We start from the raw sequence: 20,268 nt of genomic DNA, 5'->3' as shown, positions 1-20,268 counted from the left end.
CTAATATACTATAAGTCAATACAGTGAACATGTATGTGCAGTGTGTTATGGCTAATGCAGCGGGCAATGACCCCAGAATAACACATTATGATCAATAAGCAGTATTGATGAGCATATACAACATATTAATGCATCTCCACCGTGACCTCAAAACTGTCCTTTACTGAAACGTGTTCTATAGTACTTAAACAAAACTACACCAGCTGTTTATCTTAATTAAATTTTATGTACATCACAATTTACAAGTACATCAGATACAAGTTTGTGAAATCAGGCTTATGAGAGATTAAAAACAGCACTTATGGGACACGACAGTAGACAGTATAGTGAAGATAGTGTTATGGGTTAAATTGTGTAGTTTTTACAGTTTTGTATTGTGTACGTTGATATTGAATCCAAGAGCCAACCGCGAGTCACCACTGTAGCCACTCTGGAGAGACCTACATGAATAAAGAACAGATTTCATAGTTTACAATAGAAAAAATGACTTGTAAACACTGTATTATTGTGCCATCAAAATTGTGGTTGTACAATCAATATAGATAAATATAAAGCTAGTGTGACTTGTACCTTTTTGTTACAATTAGTGTTATACAGCAAACTCAATTGTTCTAAGGGATTTTACCGTTTATTGGATTGGATTGATCCCAATGAAAAAAATTCCAACTAGTTAACACAAATTTAGACATTAACAATTAAACTTGAAATCTGAAAAGGCAACATAGCCAGCAAACCTAACTGTTTAAGAGATTATTTTGAGTATTTTTAAATGGGGAGGAGAATGCAAGAAAGCCAAGAAATAAATGTAAAGCAAAATTTGACAAATAAAAGTATACATGAAGTTAACAAATTTATACAGTATTAAAGATTTTTACAATGGGCCTGGATTGGCTGTGGGTTACAGACCAACTTGAAAATGAATGGAACTATACCACCTTAGTCAAGTCTTGTAGCAGTAATTGACCTCAATAATCTTCAGATAAACTCCTATATTGTTGCATGTTAACTTTTGATTTGCACTTTATGTGACCTGCAATACGTGACAAGACAGAGGAAGTACTACTACACTCAATGGAGCAGAAGACATAAGGGATATAAGGGGGGAGGGCACACTATGGAAGATAATGCATTTGGAAAGCATGTTTGCATTACCTAAGCTATGAGCAACAAAAGAACAGATAAAAGATATATTAAATATTCAGAAGTACAAATTAGGCCGCACTGAGACCACTTATGTAAACTGTTAGCACCCACATGTGGCATTGGTTGAAATCTTTGGCCCACTTATGCAGACATGTCACCCCTGACGCCAATCTGACATATCTTGTGGGCATGTCTCTCCATTTCTCGCTCCCCAACTTGTTTCACACTTGCTTTTCCTGGCAGCGCTGACATCGGGGAAGGTTGTCTTATTGAAGCTGCCAGCGGTTGCCAGCCATTTCTGCGCTCTTGCTCTCTCTTCTCCCTTTTGGCAAATGGTGGTGTGGCATTGAGTCACTGCACTAATGGGCCCACAGGTGCACAGGCGGGGGACATAAGCTTAGTGACCAGAAACTAACTGCCAAGGATTCTGACTCATTCTTTAGCCTGTGTTGGGTAAGTCATCATTTATCAGAGCAAAGGACTTTACTGGCAGATGTATTGGCTTTAATTGAAAGCTACTCAAGAAATCTAAAAATTAACTAGACATGAGAGGAAATTATTGGTTAATTGTGTACATTATTAAGTGAACGAGTGTATTTTGAGAGACTGTTTAAAAGGAAAATCAGCATTTGCTATAGTTTTTTTCTATTGGCAAGACAGTGTAAAATGGGAGTGAAGAGGGGAAAGAGACCTCAGCAAATTGTCATAGCCTGGTACTGTGCTGCAGCCTAGACCACTAGACTATTGTGCAGCACATATTTTATTTTGGTAACACTTTATATGAGACTACATTTAAAATAACCTTAATAATGCATGAACAAAGTGTTAATTAACAATGAACAAATAGTTTATCAAAATTATTCAGGCTCAGTAACTTCTTAATGCCCTAACCCCCTCCTCCTCCATTTCCTACCTTACTCTATGGCAGGGGTATCAAACTCAAATTCACATAGAGCCAAAATTAAAAACTGTGACTAAGTCGAGGGCCAAAGTAAATATTTATTGAAAAATTTCAATAATATCTGCATGTTTTTCAGGAGGGGTGGATTAAATTTGAGTGAGTGAGTGACGGGTAGAAGATGTTACTGAGTGTCAAGAGAAGTGGTGGGGGCCAGTGCCAACACATTTGCAAAGCATTCTGGGATTCGTAGTATTAGAGGTGCATGCGCTATACCGGCCGGCGGACCAGCTCTAAAACATATTTGATATGATTTTGCGGGCCAAATATATTTATATTGAGGGAAAATTTGGCCCACGGGCCTGAGTCTGACATGTCTGCTCTATGGGATACTTTGAAGCTTACCTGCGTGGTCAGATCATTGCTTACACAGCCAGGATGAAACACAATTCATATAGGGAACAAAGTGGCCTTTCGCACCGAATCGGTAAAATAGACAAACATTACTCTCAAAATAAAAGTCCTGACCTATATAAACAACAAGTTGAATTAAAAGCTAGAGTTGACCTGCTCAGTACCTACCAGGTTGAACAACTGCTCCTGAAAAATAAAACCAGGTTTTATATGGTCGGAGATAAGTCAGACAAAGTGTTAGCTTAGGGGTTTCAGATCCAAACAGGCCATTTCAAAAATCCAAATGGGCACTGGGCAGATCACCACAGATCCCTTCAACACGGTCTTGAAAGAGTTCTATACTCAACTGTGTACTTCGAAATTCAGTTTGGATACAAACTGAATACAATTCATACTTTTCTTGACAAACTTAACATTCCCACACTCTCAATAGATTTTACAAGAAGACTGGATGAGCCAATTTTTGTGAATGGCCATAGGTTTTCGCTGTGCTGAACAAATTCGGATTTAGACCCACCTTTACCTCATGGATCCGATTGCTCTATTCCCACCCCACTGCCATTATTCGTTCTAATTCCCAACTGTCCAGGCCCTTCAGATTGTATCGTGGCACCTGTCAAGGGTGTCCTTTAAGCCCCATGCTTTTTGACCTGGCTATAGAACCACTTCCTACTGCGCTTCGTACCTGCAAAGCCTTATCTGGTATTTGGAGGGGGGGCGTGGTGCACTGTCTCTCTCTTTACGCTGACGACCTTCTGCTCTATGTGTCCAACCCAAATGAATCTATTTCTACCGCTCTAGCGCTGCTCAATCATTTTGGCACTCTTTCAGGTTACAAATTAAATATCAACAAGAGTGAGCTATTTCCGATCAATAACAAAGCCCTTTCCAATTTAAACTTTAAGGTCGAATATGACAAGTTTTTGTATCTTGGGGTTATTGTCAACAAAAAGCGCAGGGAACTGTTTAAAGAAAATGTTGCTGTTCTGCTGAATCAAGCCAGGAAGCTGATGTCTCAATGGTCACCCTTGTCAATGTCCCTAGTGGGCTGTGTAAACTCTGTTAAAATGGTAATCTCAACGAAATTCTTATATCTTTTCCAAACATTGCCCATTTTTATTCCTCATGCTTTTTTCCAACATTTGGACTCACTCATAACTTTCTATGTTTGGCAGGGCAAGCGTCCATGGTTAAGCAAGATCCATCTCCAAAAGTCTAAACTCCATTAGGGCCTTGCTTTGCCTAATTTCTGTTTTTATTACTGGGCGGCCCACCTGATTGGTCGTAGTATTATTATCAGCCTGATTGTCCTGACTTTTTTCACAGAATCTTTCCCGCTTGGTTTTAGGGGGCTCTGCCCTACCTTTACCCTCTTCATTAAATTATTTGATAATCCAGTTGTCAAACACTTTTTGAAGGTTTGGGGGCAATTTAGAAAGCACTTTGGCCAGGCCAGTTGTTCATTCTGGAGCCCTATTCTTAATCATTTATTTAAGCCATCAATCATGGATGCAAGTTTTCGGAAATGGCATAGAGAGGGAGCCAAACGTTTTAAAGATCCTTTGATAGATGGCACCATAGCATTATTTACACAGTTGAAAGAGAAGTTTCACCTTTTAAATTCAAACTTTTTTCATCGTCTTCAGATACGACACTTTCTTATTGCACAACTGCCCAATATTCAAACCGCTACACAAGCAGGTACCGTGGATGAAGTATTGTCATTTAAGCCATATAAAGGTCTTATCCCTAAGTTGTACAGTATCATGCTAGACCTTAAGAGCCCACCTGTGGATACATTAAAAAATGCCCGGGAGGAAGACTTGGGTCTTGTTGTATCTGGCAATGCCTGGTCCTCTGCTATCCAACTTGTTCATCTTCCTTTTTCTGCTTATCACCGATTAATTCGATTCAAAGTTGTACATAGAGCGCATATCTCCAGGGCCAGGCGGTCTATGTGCCCTGAAGTTAGCCCAATGTGCATTCGATGAGGCCTCACTGCCTCTCTTGGCCACATGTTTTGGTCATGCTCACACATTCAAACCTATTGGAGGAACATTTTTAAGACCCTGTCCCAGATAGTCAATCTTAGGGTGGGATCAAACACTGTATTGTCCCTTTTTTGGTGTTTTGGAGGATCATGTACATTTTAGTGCCACAAAAAAATAATCTTTGGCTTTTGCATTCCTTATGGCACATGGAGCCATTTTATTCAGGTGGTAGGACGCTAACCCTCCTTCACATTCACAGTGGTTATAGAATATCATGTCCTGTCTAAAGCTAGAAAAAAATGATTTGCATTGAACCAAAATATGAATGCATTTGAAAAAAACATAGGGCAGTTTCCTACAGTTGTACCTGACTCTTTAAAAAGAATAGGCTGCAGCGTATTTGCAGAATAAATACAGCACCTGTAAATATTCTACAGGGTGTGTGAGTTTCTCATTATTATTATTATTTTTTTTTGTAGGTCTTGTTTTACACTTAGTTATTTTTCTTTATTTTTGTATTATTTTTCTATTGTTAGTTCTTAGTTCTATTAGTTCTCGGTTGCCATTTTGCTTGTGGACCCGTTCTGGTGGGGAACTCATATTTTTTCTTTTTTTCAACTCTGCAAAAATGCAACATCTGTGAGTTTGCTACCTGACAGTTGTATATGTGTATATATTTGATCATTTGAAAACAATAAAGATATCTTGATAAAAAATAAATAAACAAATACTGCCTCCTCCTAAATAAACTATTTGTTCATTAAGAATTAAGTCTTGGTTTGTCAAAATGCTATCCATTTTTATTACTTTTTCCAACAAATTCAACCTCAAATGTAAATTTTTTGGTGTTCATTAGCCTTTTGTTCAAAAAGATGCAAGTCTTTAAGTTATGTGACGATAAGTAAAAAATAAAATAAGACTCACTGTTGTATTTAGATGCAGAAACATCTGATCCGCTCTGCACAACGACCAGCTGATGAGATTTCTGATTAACAAAAGGGAATAAACAATGGCTCATTATAAAAACAGACCACAATATTATAAGACCATAAATGAAGAATGCAGTCTAGACCATTTTATTCAGCCTCTGCAGGTGGTGAAGAGGGACTTATTTGTTTTTAAATTTTACTTACAAATAATTAATGTTGCATTTGCAGTGGCACATATTCATGGCCCTCTTTGAGGAGTCTGACCCTGGAGACAACTCTTAACCAGTAAGTGAGCTGGTGTTTGTGAGTCAGCATCAGAGGGGGTCATTTAGTTAATGTTAATACTCATAAAAATCTACCTAAGCTAATGACAAAAATTACATTTGACAGATAAAATATTAGTTTCAAATTGGTCTGTCCATCTACCCAGCTATTCTAATTCTATCCATCTATCCTAGAAGTTGTTTATCTATTTATCCTACGTTTAATATCTCACTATCTATCCTACTATCCATCTTACCAACTTGGCAAAAACAGATTTTGTCAAGTCAAATAAACATAGCAAAACATACATTATGGGTGCTAGAATATCTCAACTCCTGTTTGCTACTACACTTAAGATGATGACAAGATGCGTCAACACAGCAGTATTGTTAGTAATTTAGATATAAGGGGCCATATCTTGCCCCCGGTCTTAAAGCAGCAATAGCGAGATAATCTACTGGCAGACAGCATCAGTGCAATTGCTGAGAGCATGGGGCGTGGAGCTCTAAACAAGAGGTGGGTGCCAAAATATCAGGTGGAGTGGAGTAAACTGAGGGCATGGTGTGGCGCATTTAGTGAATTGACAGAAACGTAAAAATAAATGTCAAACTAGTCCACTGAAAAACACAAGCAGAGCTTTGTACAATGGCTCAAGAGACATAGTGCATATCAGCACTGCTCTGTTAAAGACACCTACACATTCTGCTCTGCACATTCATAACGTGGTCGCCATGTATGCGTGTTTAAGGGCCTACAGGGATGAGTGTGCATGAGAAGGCTGCACATGCATGTGGAGTGTTCAAGTCACAGGCCCAGCCAGTTCTGTCATGTGATTTTAAATGCCACAGTGGTCAGATTGGTTCAGATGCCATCACACACACACATATATATATATATATATATATATATATATACACACACACACACACACACACACACATACACACACACACACACCGTCCCACCAAGTACAGCCTCTTCACACTAGTGTTAACATCGTGTAGGTAGCGGGAGTCCAACCTGGACACGCCCATTCGTTAACACTAGTGTTCCATTAAAACCCAGGGGCAAGATACGGCCCACGATTTTTGGCATAGTTACCTGTTTCCCATCCAGGACAGATGGATCGTTCACTACAGTGGCTCCACACAGCTCCACCATCCACTCCATTTCATCTGCACATGCCACAGAAGACAAAATATAAAAAGACAAAAATGTAAAAAAGGACAAATATGAATAAGCTGAAATGAAATGGTTTTGAATTAAATTTTTAATTAAGGGTTCAGATTCAGTTTCAGGTGACTCCATTGCTAACCGTAGGTAGATTTGTTTTGCAGTGTTGATGTTCAGGCAAAAAAAAAAGATTTTAGATTTTAAGATTTCAAACATCAAAATTAGAAATGAAATAAGATCAGGTAAGACATTCAGTCATTTAGAAATTTCTGTACTGTTCATCTTCATGAAACTAATACTGAAAGGACTTTTTACTTGTTATTAATATAACTCAATAAAACCAAATTGAATATCGTGAACAATCAGTTTGATGGAAAAAAAATCATATCCCCAAGACTTTCCTGATAGGCATGGAATAGACCCTTTCAAAGTCAGTCTTGCTTTGATCATATGGAAAACATGTCAATACTTCAGTCTGCACTTAAATCTACGTGTGCCTCTCAGTCGAATTAGGAACAAAATATCTAGACATATCAAAGATCAATCAAAAATCTGGGAAGTCAAATTTGTGTACAGACTGAAAGAAGATGCATACCTCTCCAATTTAATACTACTTGACAGGTCTCTTTTGGGCCGCATGTTTGTGTCATATAAAAAAGAAAAGTCTTTAAAGCACGCAAGCAGATGTTGAGCCATTAGCAAACCGTCATCGATCCGTACAGCAGCGTGAGGGGGTGGGGTGGAGTGCAGCAGGAGCACTTTACAGACAGACGGAAACGAAAGAACTGCAGCTTGGAGCTCTTTGAGTAATGTGACCCAGGAGACCTTCACCATGAGCTGACTGTCCACTCAGCTACAGTACAGGGGAAGCCAAAATATCTCTCTCGTAATTATGATTACTTCTACAAACGTGAGTATACTTGATTTTGGAACATTAGCGGTCAACTTTAAGTAGTTCCATGAGGTTCAAGATAGTGACTCTTTTGATGCTACAGTGGAGTGGCAATGTATATTTCTATTTAACTTTATTTACATTGCTGCTAATTATTCTGTAGGTGCACTATGCCACCTTTCCACTGGAGGGTCAGCCGCCTGTTTGTCTCCATAGAGATGCTAATGCTTTGCCTGGAATGCTCCACAAATTGCCATTAAACTCATCCATCTTGCGTTTATACAATTCAAGATGTTTTAATTGCTCAAAAACATCTTGAATGAAATCATGCATGTGTGTTGTGAGCAGGCTTGTCTCTCCACAGATCTGATATGTAACTTGGCCTGGTGGAGTCACTTGCTTGTCACCACGGAGATAAACACGTTTAATGCCACTTTTTGACTATGGCTACCAATTTTGCTTGTATGCTGACCCACAACTTGTAAACTACACTAGCATAACAAAACGGTTACTTTTTTTTTTCATCAAGCAAGAAGTACGTTGTTCTACTCACTTGCAAACTAACTAAAACATGCAATTGCTAGTTTAATTACATATTTTATTTTGAGCCATTCAGTGGTTGTATCTCTCAAAAAGACTCCTTCAGCATAGTACAGCATAATTAGTATGTGAAAAGCAGAGGGACCGGTACGAGTGGAGATCAAGGCAATTACAAGTGTCTGAAAAGTGTACGCTACATTTAGAGACTATGAGAAAATAGTCCCCTTTACATGAACAGAGTTACCTGTGGTCATGTCCGTAAAAGGCCCTTGAAAGCAGATCTTGTATCCTTTCATCAACAGCTAAAAGAAAGACAAAAATAACATATTTCGAAAAGACTGTACACAGTTGAACCCACTAAATACAAGTGATCCCATAAAAATATACTGGCTAATATAGAACATCTTTGAAATTGTTGATGTCTAAACAACTGACAAGGACGTCTTGTTTACTAGATCTGAAGAAAGACACCCAAGCTAGTGATGAGAAAATAAAACGAATTTCTCATATCTCCCACTTGCTCATAAAGTACATTAGCCGGTGGTCCTTTGCAAAATCAAATGTTTCTGTTGCAGATTTTAATTTAGACAACACAAACTGTCCTTCAGAAGGTATTAGATGTGACTGGTTGATAACATGCAAATAAATCCTTATTGACTGGCCATTGCCGTTTTATTCATTTGTCTTTTCTTTGTTTTTATATATGGCAGGAGTCGGAAAGCAAATGTGAAATACCAAGCTGTTTTCAAGCCCTTTAAATGAGCCTGAAATTAGCAGTAAATTCAATTAGCAGAGGTTCTTCAAAGGCTGCGGTGCGGCAGTCATGACACCCAGACACTTCCAATTTTCCCCCTCAGTGCTGCCTGCTGTACCCCATGAGCTAAATCACCATCACATTTTGACAAAGGGTCCTGGGCCTAACAGGCTGGTGCAATACCCAGAAACTGCAGGTTCAAGTGCTATTTGGGGCCCTATTATATCTATACAGTTTTATAATCTTAGAGATATTGTTGAATTTTAAAGATTTTTTTTTACTTTTAGCATTTAATTTGCAGTGATCCCTTGTAATGTTTTCACCATTGGATATTTTTTGTATCTTTCAGCGACATGTGGTTGTCTGAGAACAGCAGGGATAGAGACGCCTGCGTTTTGTTTCACCAACTGTCACATTACGGTTTAATGCCTAGCCAAGTTTTCAACAATACATCAATTTGGTTTGGGTTTGATGATGAATGTTACTTCATATACAAATATTTTGAAACTTGAAAATAAAGAATAACTTAACAGTCCAGACTGACCAGACAACCTCCCTGAACATGGTCGGCTAGGAGAGTCATTTTAGAGACAAGTGCAAAGATTTACAAAAATATTTATACATCATCATGAATAAGTGTTTTTCTTCACAGCATATTTTATAACTGATAAATGCCATGAAAAAGAAACATTTATCTCCAGATCCCTGGTTTAGGTATGTACTCTGTTACTCTATGATTGATTTAGGCTTTGGTTCTCTATACACTAATTACTAATAAATATGTTGATAATATTGTCTGACATTTTGTGTGTTTTTCCATCACATAAAAACATGGATACTTGGATCATTTCAGAATTAACTGTTTAGTTTAGTGCCTCATATTGTGACCGAAGGAATAGACTGCCAAAACCAAAACCTACATTGTCATCATCTGTGGTGCGTGCTCGCATGGGCCCCTGGTGGTTGTGACCGTTCACTACATCACCCTTGACTTCAAAAATGCTCTGTTAAAAAAAAGAACAGACATTCATAGACATTTGTATTTTTTAACCATGACAAATAGGGTTAAATTGCTATAGAGCTCGGGATTGTGTCCTCACACCGCAAAGGAATTTCCATTAGTCTAATGTTAAACCGATGGAGATTTTATGATGCTAAATGTGTTCATTTACAAGTAATTTGACTCTATAGTTTGATACATGTATTTACCAGTAGTGAGTTACATTAGCAAAAACAATGTAAAAAAAAAAGTATCGACTGGATGTTTTGCACATTTGGCCAGAAAGTTTTTGATGTTCGATCCTGAGATCTATTATATCATAAATAGCAGATGGGTGCAGGTTGACGTTTTAAATTAATGACAATCCTAAACAAGACTTGGCAAACGTTGATATGTGCTCAGTGGCAGATGCTGGGGTAGTTAAAACAAAAGGATTACAAATAATGTATGAGGTATCACAACAACCCATACAAGAGGATTCATCACAGTCCCTTAGTTCAAGTCAAAACACTGAGAAATATATTCAGACTATAGTAATAAAATACATTTAAACGTACAGCAGAAGCTTACAAACCTCATCCAACAGCTTCTTTTGTTTGAAGCACTCAGAAATCCCTGCGGAAAGAGAAAATTCAAGATTATTATGTAAAGCAAAGAGATGTTACACAATTATGACACACTTATAATCCATTATGTTGATTGTTCAGTAACAAAGAGTTGAGAGCAAAAGCGACTTACACTGAAAGCTTACGACCCACTTTCGTCCAGCGATGCCGAGGAAGTATTTTAGTGTGCGCTCACAAACCAGCAGCTCATCTGCACGAGAAAACATTTTCATAGTTTTTAAAGAGACAATATAAAAAATGGGGTTAAATGTTTTTTCAGTTTATAAACCAAATAAATATGACTTGAAACTAGCATCAATGTTTATTGAAAACATCTGTGACCCTTAGCACAGCAGCCCTGTGCCACCAGCTACTACACTAACAGAGATTAAAGGTGTTAGAATGTGTGGTTAAAGACCCTAATGCTCATGTGTTTAGTGAAGAATTCTTTTATTGCCATTTTCAACACCAGCACAACCACGTTAAAAACTGTATGCCTCATCTCTGTACCAGTGAAAACTGTTTGGCCCTTAAACAGGCACCTGGTCACACCCACCAAGACCAACTAGGAAGCACAGTGCCACACAGTGACTGGCAGTGCAAACATACACAAGGGTCTCAAAATGGCTCTTACACTTAGGTTTGGTTGGAAGGGTGGTTAAACCGTAGTTTCTTCTTTTTGCAATACACATATGGTGATACTTCCATAATCAATATACTGGTACTATAAACTATTTTTTAAGATACATTTATTTTTATAATATCAGTACTAAAGCAAAGTCTAATTATATAGTCATTTCCCTTTCCAAAGAAACAAAAGGTTAATACTGCCAAAACTTTGTCAAGCAAATTATGTAAAAAACATTTTTATAGCAAAATAACATCACAGTAACTCAAGTATCACAATATAAATATTGATAAGGAACATGATTTAACCATCAAAGTTAACACTTTCTGCTTAAGCACACTGAATATACGACTCAGTTTCATTACTGGAGCTACTTATCTCACAAATGAGGCAGCCGTTTACATTCATCATCACTGTATAATTAAACATTTGGCATTTGTTGTTGCCCAACAACAAGCTCCTCATCCCAGTTGTTGGCCACGTAGACTTTTAATAGAGATTAATAAGAGGTAGTTTTAGTGCATTGTGCATCAACCAGAAAATTCTACAGTCTAACTATAGGCAATACAGTATGATATTATGCAGGTACAATGGCTATATTAATAAAATAAAGGGCATTTAAAATCTACATTTCAAATACAACTTTTACAATATATAAATCCTAAACAAAAAAAAAAAAGAGTGAAACGTGTCGTATGATACAGAGATCAGGAGCTGTGTTTCCAACTTCTGGTTACCAAGGTAGTGGCTGACATTAAAAACAGACGTCTTCTTCAGTCGTTAATGTGGCGCCTTGACAAGCTTTGAAATTAAAAATAATCTATCAGACGGTAATTAGCAACAAGCAAATGAATGAGGGCACAGTGTGTGGGTGAGAGAAACACAGGCAGATCTGACAAAAGCGCTTAAGACGTCACTCAGAACAAGCTAGAACCATGTACATGTCAAGTGTAAAATTAGGTATGTTTTGAGGTATTTATTTCAAATACCAAATATTTTAAAAAGGTTATCGTATTAATCTTTTTTTTTACTTCTGTATTTTTAATATAAATATTCCAGCCTTATGAGACTGATGCTGAATAAAGTGCTTCTAAAAGTTCACACTTCTCAAATTTGTTAAATCCAACTGCCAATCAGAGCCAAATGAAGGCTGATCATTAGGAGTGTGTGAGGACAGATGTCTGCCCATAGAGCTGCATTATACAGAGTACCGAATTACAACATAAAGTTATTACCAAAATAGCAGATTGTCACAGGAATCAGATCTCAATTAAATGTTTACCACCATAATCCTCCAGCCCTAGATTTTGATTACAATATTTATAGTTTTATATATGTGGTTTAAATTTATAATGGCACAAACACTCGCTGCTACTCACCTGTGTGCATTATGATGTGAGTAACATCTGGGGTCACCTGGGAAACCACACAGGAACCTATTCTCTTTGCAAACTTTTTCACCATTATCTACCAAAAAATAAATAAATAAATATATATATATATATATAGAGAGTGCCCTACAACAACATTATAAGGCAAATTAAAATATTGTAGTAAAAGTACTGACCTGTTCACTGGGCTCCAGTCCAGATGACACCAGCACCATTTTGGGTTTCCTTGTGTCATTCGGAGTGTTTTCTTTGTCTTCAGATGGAGACTCGTGTGTTTTATGACTTTTGGTTGAACTGGATGTGGCAACTGACTTTGCAGCAGCAACACCCAGATCTTTGTTTGCTGAAATTTGAGAAAAAATACAAATAGTTTGATCAGATTATTATTATTGAGAACTACATAGACACAACTAATTAGTAAAGTTAATGTTATCAAGCCGATATAATAAGACCACTTTACCAGTATCTATTGAGGGGTCATGTTTTGCTACACTGGACTTAGTGGCAACTTTGACCCCAGATGGTCGCTTCCGGGTGCTTCGACCTGAACTTGGAGGACCATTACTGGAAAATAAGGCAATTATATTAATATTGTAGAGCCAAAATTGCAAGACATGGAGCCACTTGAAAACAAAACGTAAGTGATAGCTTGTTAGCAACCAAATCAATGTACTTGATATTTTAAAATTATATTATTATTCCTATTATTATCATCATAATTATATACTACATATACATGTATCTTATTGGCCTAATGCTACTCTCAGACAGGTCACTGTGTGCCAGAGTTGAAACCAGAGCCAAAAGGTAATTTTGGACTCCTCTCAACCATTCTGCCTCGGACTGTATCATTTTCAATAGAACCATCATATTTCTTGTACATTATTCAGGGCTTTCTAAATTCCTCTGTCTCCTCTTACACAGATGAGTCCCATTGTGTCTATATTTAAATTACCTGCACTGTGAGCGATAAGAGTTCTATGAGAACTTGTCTCACAATTCATTTGCAATTCTTTCTTCTCGATTTCACCACCACATTCATGAAATAATCACTGTCATATTTACAGTGCGGACTCATATCCCATAATACAATGCTGGCTTTGTTTTCATCTCTGCACTTAGCGAGGCAGGAGGTTGGGGAGATAAATTACCGTGGCAACCCAAGTTTCCCTCTAAGTGCTCTAAATGACATACAAGTTGCGGCCTGTAATGACTTTTTTATTTGCTACGGCATAAGCACATTCTGGGTTCATTAGTGTGATTATCCGCCTGTCCTCTCAAGAAGCTGCCTCCAATGTGAACAACTTTCTCCTTCACTTAAACACTGAAGAAAAAGTAATTACATGCCACTTGCATATCCTATTGTTTGACTTAATTTTTAATGTATAGAAATATAGCTCAAGTTTGTAGATAAAGAGCCAAAACATAACAATGTATAAAAAATATGGAACAGTTTGCACTTCCCAGAGGTTGGAAGCGATGGAAAGGTATATGTATATACCAAAATGAGAAATACTAAATTCTTGGATAGATAAAGGGCGTCCAAAATCAAAAGGAAAAGACTTAATCTCACTTTTCAGAGTCTTGTCCTATATCTTCATTAGATGGTTGTGGTTTTTCAGGCTCTGGGGCTGCCGAAACAATAGGAATACATTTATCAAGTAGAATAAACAAGTCCTCCACCAAGGCAATTACGGCTGCAACTACCATTTTTTCGAGTCAATTCACCTTTTTTCAGTCAGTCAGTCATTAGATCACAAAAGGGACAATATTCTATTATTCCCATCCCGTATATACACACAACAAAAAATTTTTGGCTCATTATTGATCTTAATTTACAATTGTTGGACAAAGTTGGTAGAGGTAAAATTATCCTTATTAACCTTACAAGCAAATGTGTGTACAGAGTGTACAGAGAAATGAAATCTATTAATTTCAGCATGTGTATAATATATTTATACACAAGACTATTCTCATGTTTCTAACCTTGCGTCTTACCATTTTGCTCTGTGCCGATTTCTGGACCATTCTCTTTCTCATGGAGCACCTCAGACACCAGCGCCATCAACTTCTCCAGCCTTACCAGCTCCTTCTGCATTTCCACCTTTTGCTGAAAGGAGAAGAAAGACAAAACCATAATTACAAATGTTGCTGAGCCATTTCATTAGCAGAAGGGAAATATATAAGAGACACAGGTGGCTGGTCTTTACTGACATTATATCAAGTAATAATGATCAAGTCAAGGAAAATGGCTGAAATGAGACTGAAACTGTATAGAGAAACTGAAGAAATAGCCTTGTGAAAAATCCACATAAATACACCCTTGTTCAAATAGGGTTATAAGATGTTCTTCTACTAGGAACCAATTTCATACCTAATCATTATTTTTCAAAATAATCTTAGAAAGCTTTATGGCAATCATTTTAACATTTTAAGATAGAAAAATCTTTTTGTAAATGCAACCTTTTTTTTTCTAAACACATTTCTAATATTATATATATAAAAAAAAAAAGCTTTAAAATTGTTCTTAGCTTTCTTTTTTCTTTTTGTGCTTTATTTGTATAACAATTTTAATATGAATGAACTAGAGGAATAGTTTTGGGTGGTTGCATACATTTAAAATACATATACAGTTCTATTTTTTGTATTTCCCTGTACAAATGAGTGTAATTTGGGGCTCTGTCTGAACCATGGGGCATGAAACGAATTTCCTAGTCAAATAAGGAAAGATAAAAAGCAGGCGGGCTCCAAGATGAACGAGGGAGCAAACAGGAATCATCTCCTCGACCGCGCCTCCTCGAACGTAAATGAAATGCAATTTAGAAAAGCTGCTGAGAGCCACATTTTTCACTGAGAGGGGCAGTCTGTCATCCAGCTGTTGACAGCTCAGTCCAAGGGAATGTGGCAGCTGCCCTCTACAGGTGAGCGGGAGAAGTGCATTAAGCAACAAAAGCTACAGGAAATAAACTGCAGAAGGCCAAAAATAACAGGTTTACATTTTCAAATGAATTTGTACATGGTCCCTGTGAAATAAAGAATAAAGAAAAAGAAAACATTAAATACCCTGATAAATGGAATGAAAGTTTTAAAGACTTTTATTTAAATGTTTTTTTTCAAATATAAATATTGAGTTTTCCTTAGTGAGTAGGGAGAAACTATTGAATTTATCTCGTAGTTTTGGTTATAGCAGTAGTATTTTTCATTTGATTTAATTTGATGACATCTCTCTTGCAAATAAGAAACTGTGTCTAAAGAGGCTGCCTACTTGATATATTTTTTTTACTTCAACTCTCCCCAACTTTACATAACAAGAGTATCAGAAAACAACTGACATTTCAATATTTGAAATATTTGTATTTACCTGTGTTACCAAAACCTCACTTGACAGCTGTGACATCTCTACTGAGGTAACTGCGTTATTCACCAGAGCATCACCTGCTAAAAGGGCAAATAAATAAATTAATTAAATAAAAACAAATACATTTGATCAATGGAACATATCCAAACTTTTCAGATACTTACATTCTTCTGGTGTGCCAAATAAGTCAACTGACGCCTGACTCGAGTTCACATAGTCTGGGCTGGGACATGGTGGTGGGTGGTTACCTTGGTCGCCCTCAACTGTTAAACCTTTATTTATTTCTTTGGAGGGTACTTTTTCCTGCTGACTCTTTTTCCGACAACTTGAATTGGATTTTAGGATTTGGGCTAAACTCTGCAATTCTTCTTTTGATCCACTGCTATCAAGCTCAGGTGAAGACTCCAATCTCCGGCTTCTTCTTCTCCTCGGGTTGTTAGGGACAGAAGACTGGGTGCTGCTGCTGCCCTGGTTGTGTGTTAAGAGGCCATCAGGGCTTAAGGAATAATTTGCATTAAATAAACATTGTGACATGGTGCTGGGAGATGGATTTTTAGCAGTTGATGGATCCAACAAGGAAATGCTGTTCTCTTCAGCTTTGGAACATTGACTCTCTGAGATAAGAGAGCATTTTAAAGGTTTATTTGTTGATTGCTTCTTCGAGACTACACTGTCAGACAAATTTCCAGCTGTAAACTGAAGCCCAGAGTCGACTATTTGAGGGATGACCGACAGATGAGAACTTGGCATTTCCAATTTTGAAACTGTATTTGGAGTAAGAGCGCCACTGGTAGAACTATTGGGACAGTTATCCGAAATAGGCTTATCGGACATGTCAAATCCTTCTTGTGCTTCGTTTTGTGCAACTGTGGGAGATGGTGGTATCACATCACTAAACAGCGAAGTGGAATGGTTGTAAAATGCATCTTGGATCTTTTCAATTTCTACAGCCTGTTTTTTCAAATTAAAATCAGCATCTTCAGAATTCTGTGCATCTCTCTCATCTAAGCTACAATTTCTTTTAATATTTGGTGCTTCCAGATGAAATGATTTCCTTTTAGTGGATTTGAAACTCTTGAGAAGTTGTTCAGTGTCTACATCACTGTCGCTCTTGTCCTCCTCCATTTGTATCATTGTATCATTACATTCCATCGACTCCAACTGAATATTGTTTGGATCAGTTTGAATGTTGCTTTCCTGAACAGTATTGACATCTTCCCCTGGAGTTTTTGGAGAAATTTGTACAACCGGTTCACAACAGACACCCTGAGACAGTATTTCCTCATTTGAGACTTCTTGAAGAGGTTGCGTTTGTTTCAAAATGATTGGACTCTCATAAGAGCCCATTTTTTCTATTCCTCCCAAATCTTCAGCATAAATACAACCATTTGTCTTACCACGTTTTGGAGACACATTATTCTTTGCCAATACAACCTCAACCTTCTCAGAAGTTTTTCCTTGGTGAGATTTGGTGACGTTTAAGTGACTTTTCTTTTTACTTACTCTAATCTCCTCCATAAAGCTTTGAAGTCTCCTACTTCTCCTAGTGGTCTTTACCAAGGAGGCCTCTTGTTCCTCACTGCTTGAATAATTCTCAATATGGACCTGAACTTGATCTGATTCCAGCTTAGGTTTCGGTTCTTCCATCAGAGCAGTCTCACCATTTTGAACTTCAACTAAATCAAGAGGTTTTGTGACTCGACCAGACTGGACTTTAGTTGACTTTGACTGCCTTCCTTTTTTCTTATTCGTTTTCGTCTGCCTGCCATTTTCTGTTTGAGTTTTTGCCTGTTCTTGTAGATCAATATCAACTTGCTCCAATTCATTACACATTTTTTTCCTTGAATTTCCTCTCCTTTTATGACTTCCAGTTTTATGTAAAGGAGAAGCTTTTTTTTCTTTACATTCATTGTTGACATCATGTAACTCATTAAACTCTTGCTGCAGTTGTTTGTCGCCAAGTAATTCATTATGGACTTCTGTATCCATCGGTACCGCCTCTTTGAAAATTTCACTGTTGTCATCTGCAAGGTCTACAAGCTCAGGCTCCTTTTTGGTGTCACTTTTGTTTATTGCTCTGATCTCTTGTTGCTGTATTGCACTGTTTGAGTGGAGGTGAGTTAAAATATCAGGAGGTGGAGAGATTTCTTTCCCATTTCTTTTCTTCCCTCTTTTGTAGATTGCACCAAACACCTGATCTTCAAGGGCTTTTGTCACTCCACCCTTTTCATTCAAAAAGCTCTCATAGTTGTGTTCCTTGAGATCTATGGTTGAAGAAGAAGAAAGACTATCGGAGTCGTCTAAATACTGTGTCTCCTTGTCTAGCTTGCCCAACTCAATATCTTCCTTATTCGGGACATTCATAAGCCACTCTCTCACCTTTTCCACTCCTTTCTTTTGCCTCTGCTTGAGTATCTTATCTGGCCCAGAACATGTTTTACCTTTTTTTCTAGACTTTTTCAAAGGCTGCTCTCCATCATCATGTTCTTCGTTGTTTTCCGCATTCTCTTCCTCCAGTATCAATGGGGGCAGATCGGAGGACTTTATAAGGACTCTAGTTTTGTTTGTGGGTTGTGCATTTTCGCTAGCTTGGTTTTCTGTTGATATTAGCTCGAGGATGTCTGTGGTAACACTTAGTTTTTTCTCTGATGCTGCAGGAGGCCCCCCAAGTCCACTGTCCAGTCCCTCATTTTCAGTTGTCAATAGGCTTGAGTCTTCAAGTCCCATAAGTCTGGCAAATCCATTTTGAGCTAAAGGAAATAAAACAACACATCATACTGCACAGGGTTACTTGTACAGAATATTGTGCTTTCCCTTAAAACAAGGTAAAATTGTACCTTTTATGGTTGAAGACTGAGATTTTGGGACATCTTCGCTACTAGTATCCAGATTTTTAAGTTCCACTGGATCCTCATTTGTCCTAATATATGTCTGTAGTACCCCATCTGTGACACTAAAAAGATTGAACAATTTCAATGAGAGGAACTGGTCAGAATAAGATAATATTACATTTCTTACACTGCTCGATGTTTGGGTAGTAATTGTCCAGTAAAATCTAAAGAGCAAAACTAAATTAGGCCTGGAAAGCACATGGGATTTAAATATTAACCATATAAACTACATAAATATATATACACTTACAGTTAGTCCCAGTATCATATTCATATGCCTGTATCATGTCCTGCAAACCTGCAACAAGTTTTTGGAAACCCGGGCTCTCTTGCAAGCTCCTAAGGAATAAAGTTGTCACAATTTTATACTAAATCATGGATTACATTATTCATGTAGTAACAGTCATTGTTTTTACCTTCTGGTTACTCTGGCTTTGCACACAGGGCAATTTGCCCTGTTTTGCTTGGAATTGTCCAAAAGTTTCATCATACAAAATCTAAAAAACAAAAGTAGAATGGTGGTCAGTTGAAATATAAAAATATAAATGACTACTCTAAATATATTTATTCTTACTTGCAGAACTGATGGTCGCATTTTGTAGATACAGGAGCTGTCATTAATTCCAGACTATTTTAAATCAAGAAAAAGAAGACAGACACCTTTTACAAGGCTGTATAATTTAGTAGAAATGTAGAATGATGTCAGTCTCACCATATAGGACACTGCAAAGTTTCCCAAAGAACAGAAATTCCTTTCTTGACATCTGCTGCCTTCGGGCTGTCGTGTCTTTTCATTTTAAAACACTAAAATACATGATATGAAATTAACATAGAACATACAATAAAATTCGAAGCGTGATAAAATTGTCATACACAATGACCACAATGCAAATGTAACAAACATTTCAACAAAACGTGGACAAGTGTTTATAAGAGATGGCACCGCCCCCTAAGCTGAGGGGGAAATGGCTTGGAAGAAAATGGTGGTGCGCTTTCTGACTAGCTAGATCGATCAGAAAAATTTAGAAACGGAATTTAAAACGTACATTTCTAACCACCATCATGTTAATGTTAACATTTCACAGCTTAGTATTTTATAATTACGTTTTATTGTTGACAGTCAACCCCTCATGGACCCTCATGTTGGGTAACGTTGCTTAGTTTTGCACCTTTAACAATAAAATCGACGAAAATACAACGCGACAAATGTATACAATACACGACATATTTCTTTTATATGAAAACATCATGGTCTCGCAGTCTGTAAACGCATATATCAGTGTTTACCTTGTATTTTTGTCTTTTTATAGTCTGTCCTGTTGTGTCCACCCGCTTCAGTTTTCCCGCAACTGCAGTCTTCTTCTCGCAAGGAGGAGGTGTTGCAACCAGTCAGACGC

General features: G+C 37.4%; 1 protein-coding gene across 2 annotated transcripts; it reads right to left on the bottom strand.

Moving 5' to 3' along the window:
- Positions 1-219: 219 nt before the first annotated feature.
- Positions 220-20,260, bottom strand: LOC117387681 (breast cancer type 1 susceptibility protein homolog). Of its 2 annotated transcripts, none has more exons than XM_055229663.1 (21): positions 20,159-20,260; positions 19,584-19,675; positions 19,446-19,499; positions 19,288-19,368; positions 19,122-19,210; positions 18,999-19,035; positions 18,818-18,933; positions 16,145-18,730; positions 15,984-16,060; positions 14,621-14,732; positions 14,196-14,253; positions 13,083-13,186; positions 12,799-12,965; positions 12,611-12,698; positions 10,737-10,814; positions 10,573-10,613; positions 9,919-10,002; positions 8,489-8,546; positions 6,741-6,814; positions 5,371-5,431; positions 220-440 (listed from the first exon to the last, which is right to left on the bottom strand). In XM_055229663.1, the coding sequence occupies exons 2-21, from the start codon at positions 19,664-19,666 to the stop codon at positions 346-348; spliced, it is 4,143 nt and encodes a 1,380-aa protein (XP_055085638.1). In that variant the 5' UTR covers positions 19,667-19,675; positions 20,159-20,260; the 3' UTR covers positions 220-345. The 2 variants fall into 2 exon arrangements, with proteins under 2 accessions (XP_055085638.1, XP_055085639.1); XM_055229664.1 differs by having other exon boundaries at positions 15,984-16,057.
- Between the last annotated feature and the right edge of the window lie 8 nt (positions 20,261-20,268).

This window comes from Periophthalmus magnuspinnatus, chromosome 19 (genome assembly GCF_009829125.3).
Source record: "Periophthalmus magnuspinnatus isolate fPerMag1 chromosome 19, fPerMag1.2.pri, whole genome shotgun sequence".
NCBI classification, from domain to species: domain Eukaryota; kingdom Metazoa; phylum Chordata; class Actinopteri; order Gobiiformes; family Gobiidae; genus Periophthalmus; species Periophthalmus magnuspinnatus.
This window is presented reverse-complemented; position numbering and strand designations above follow the sequence as displayed.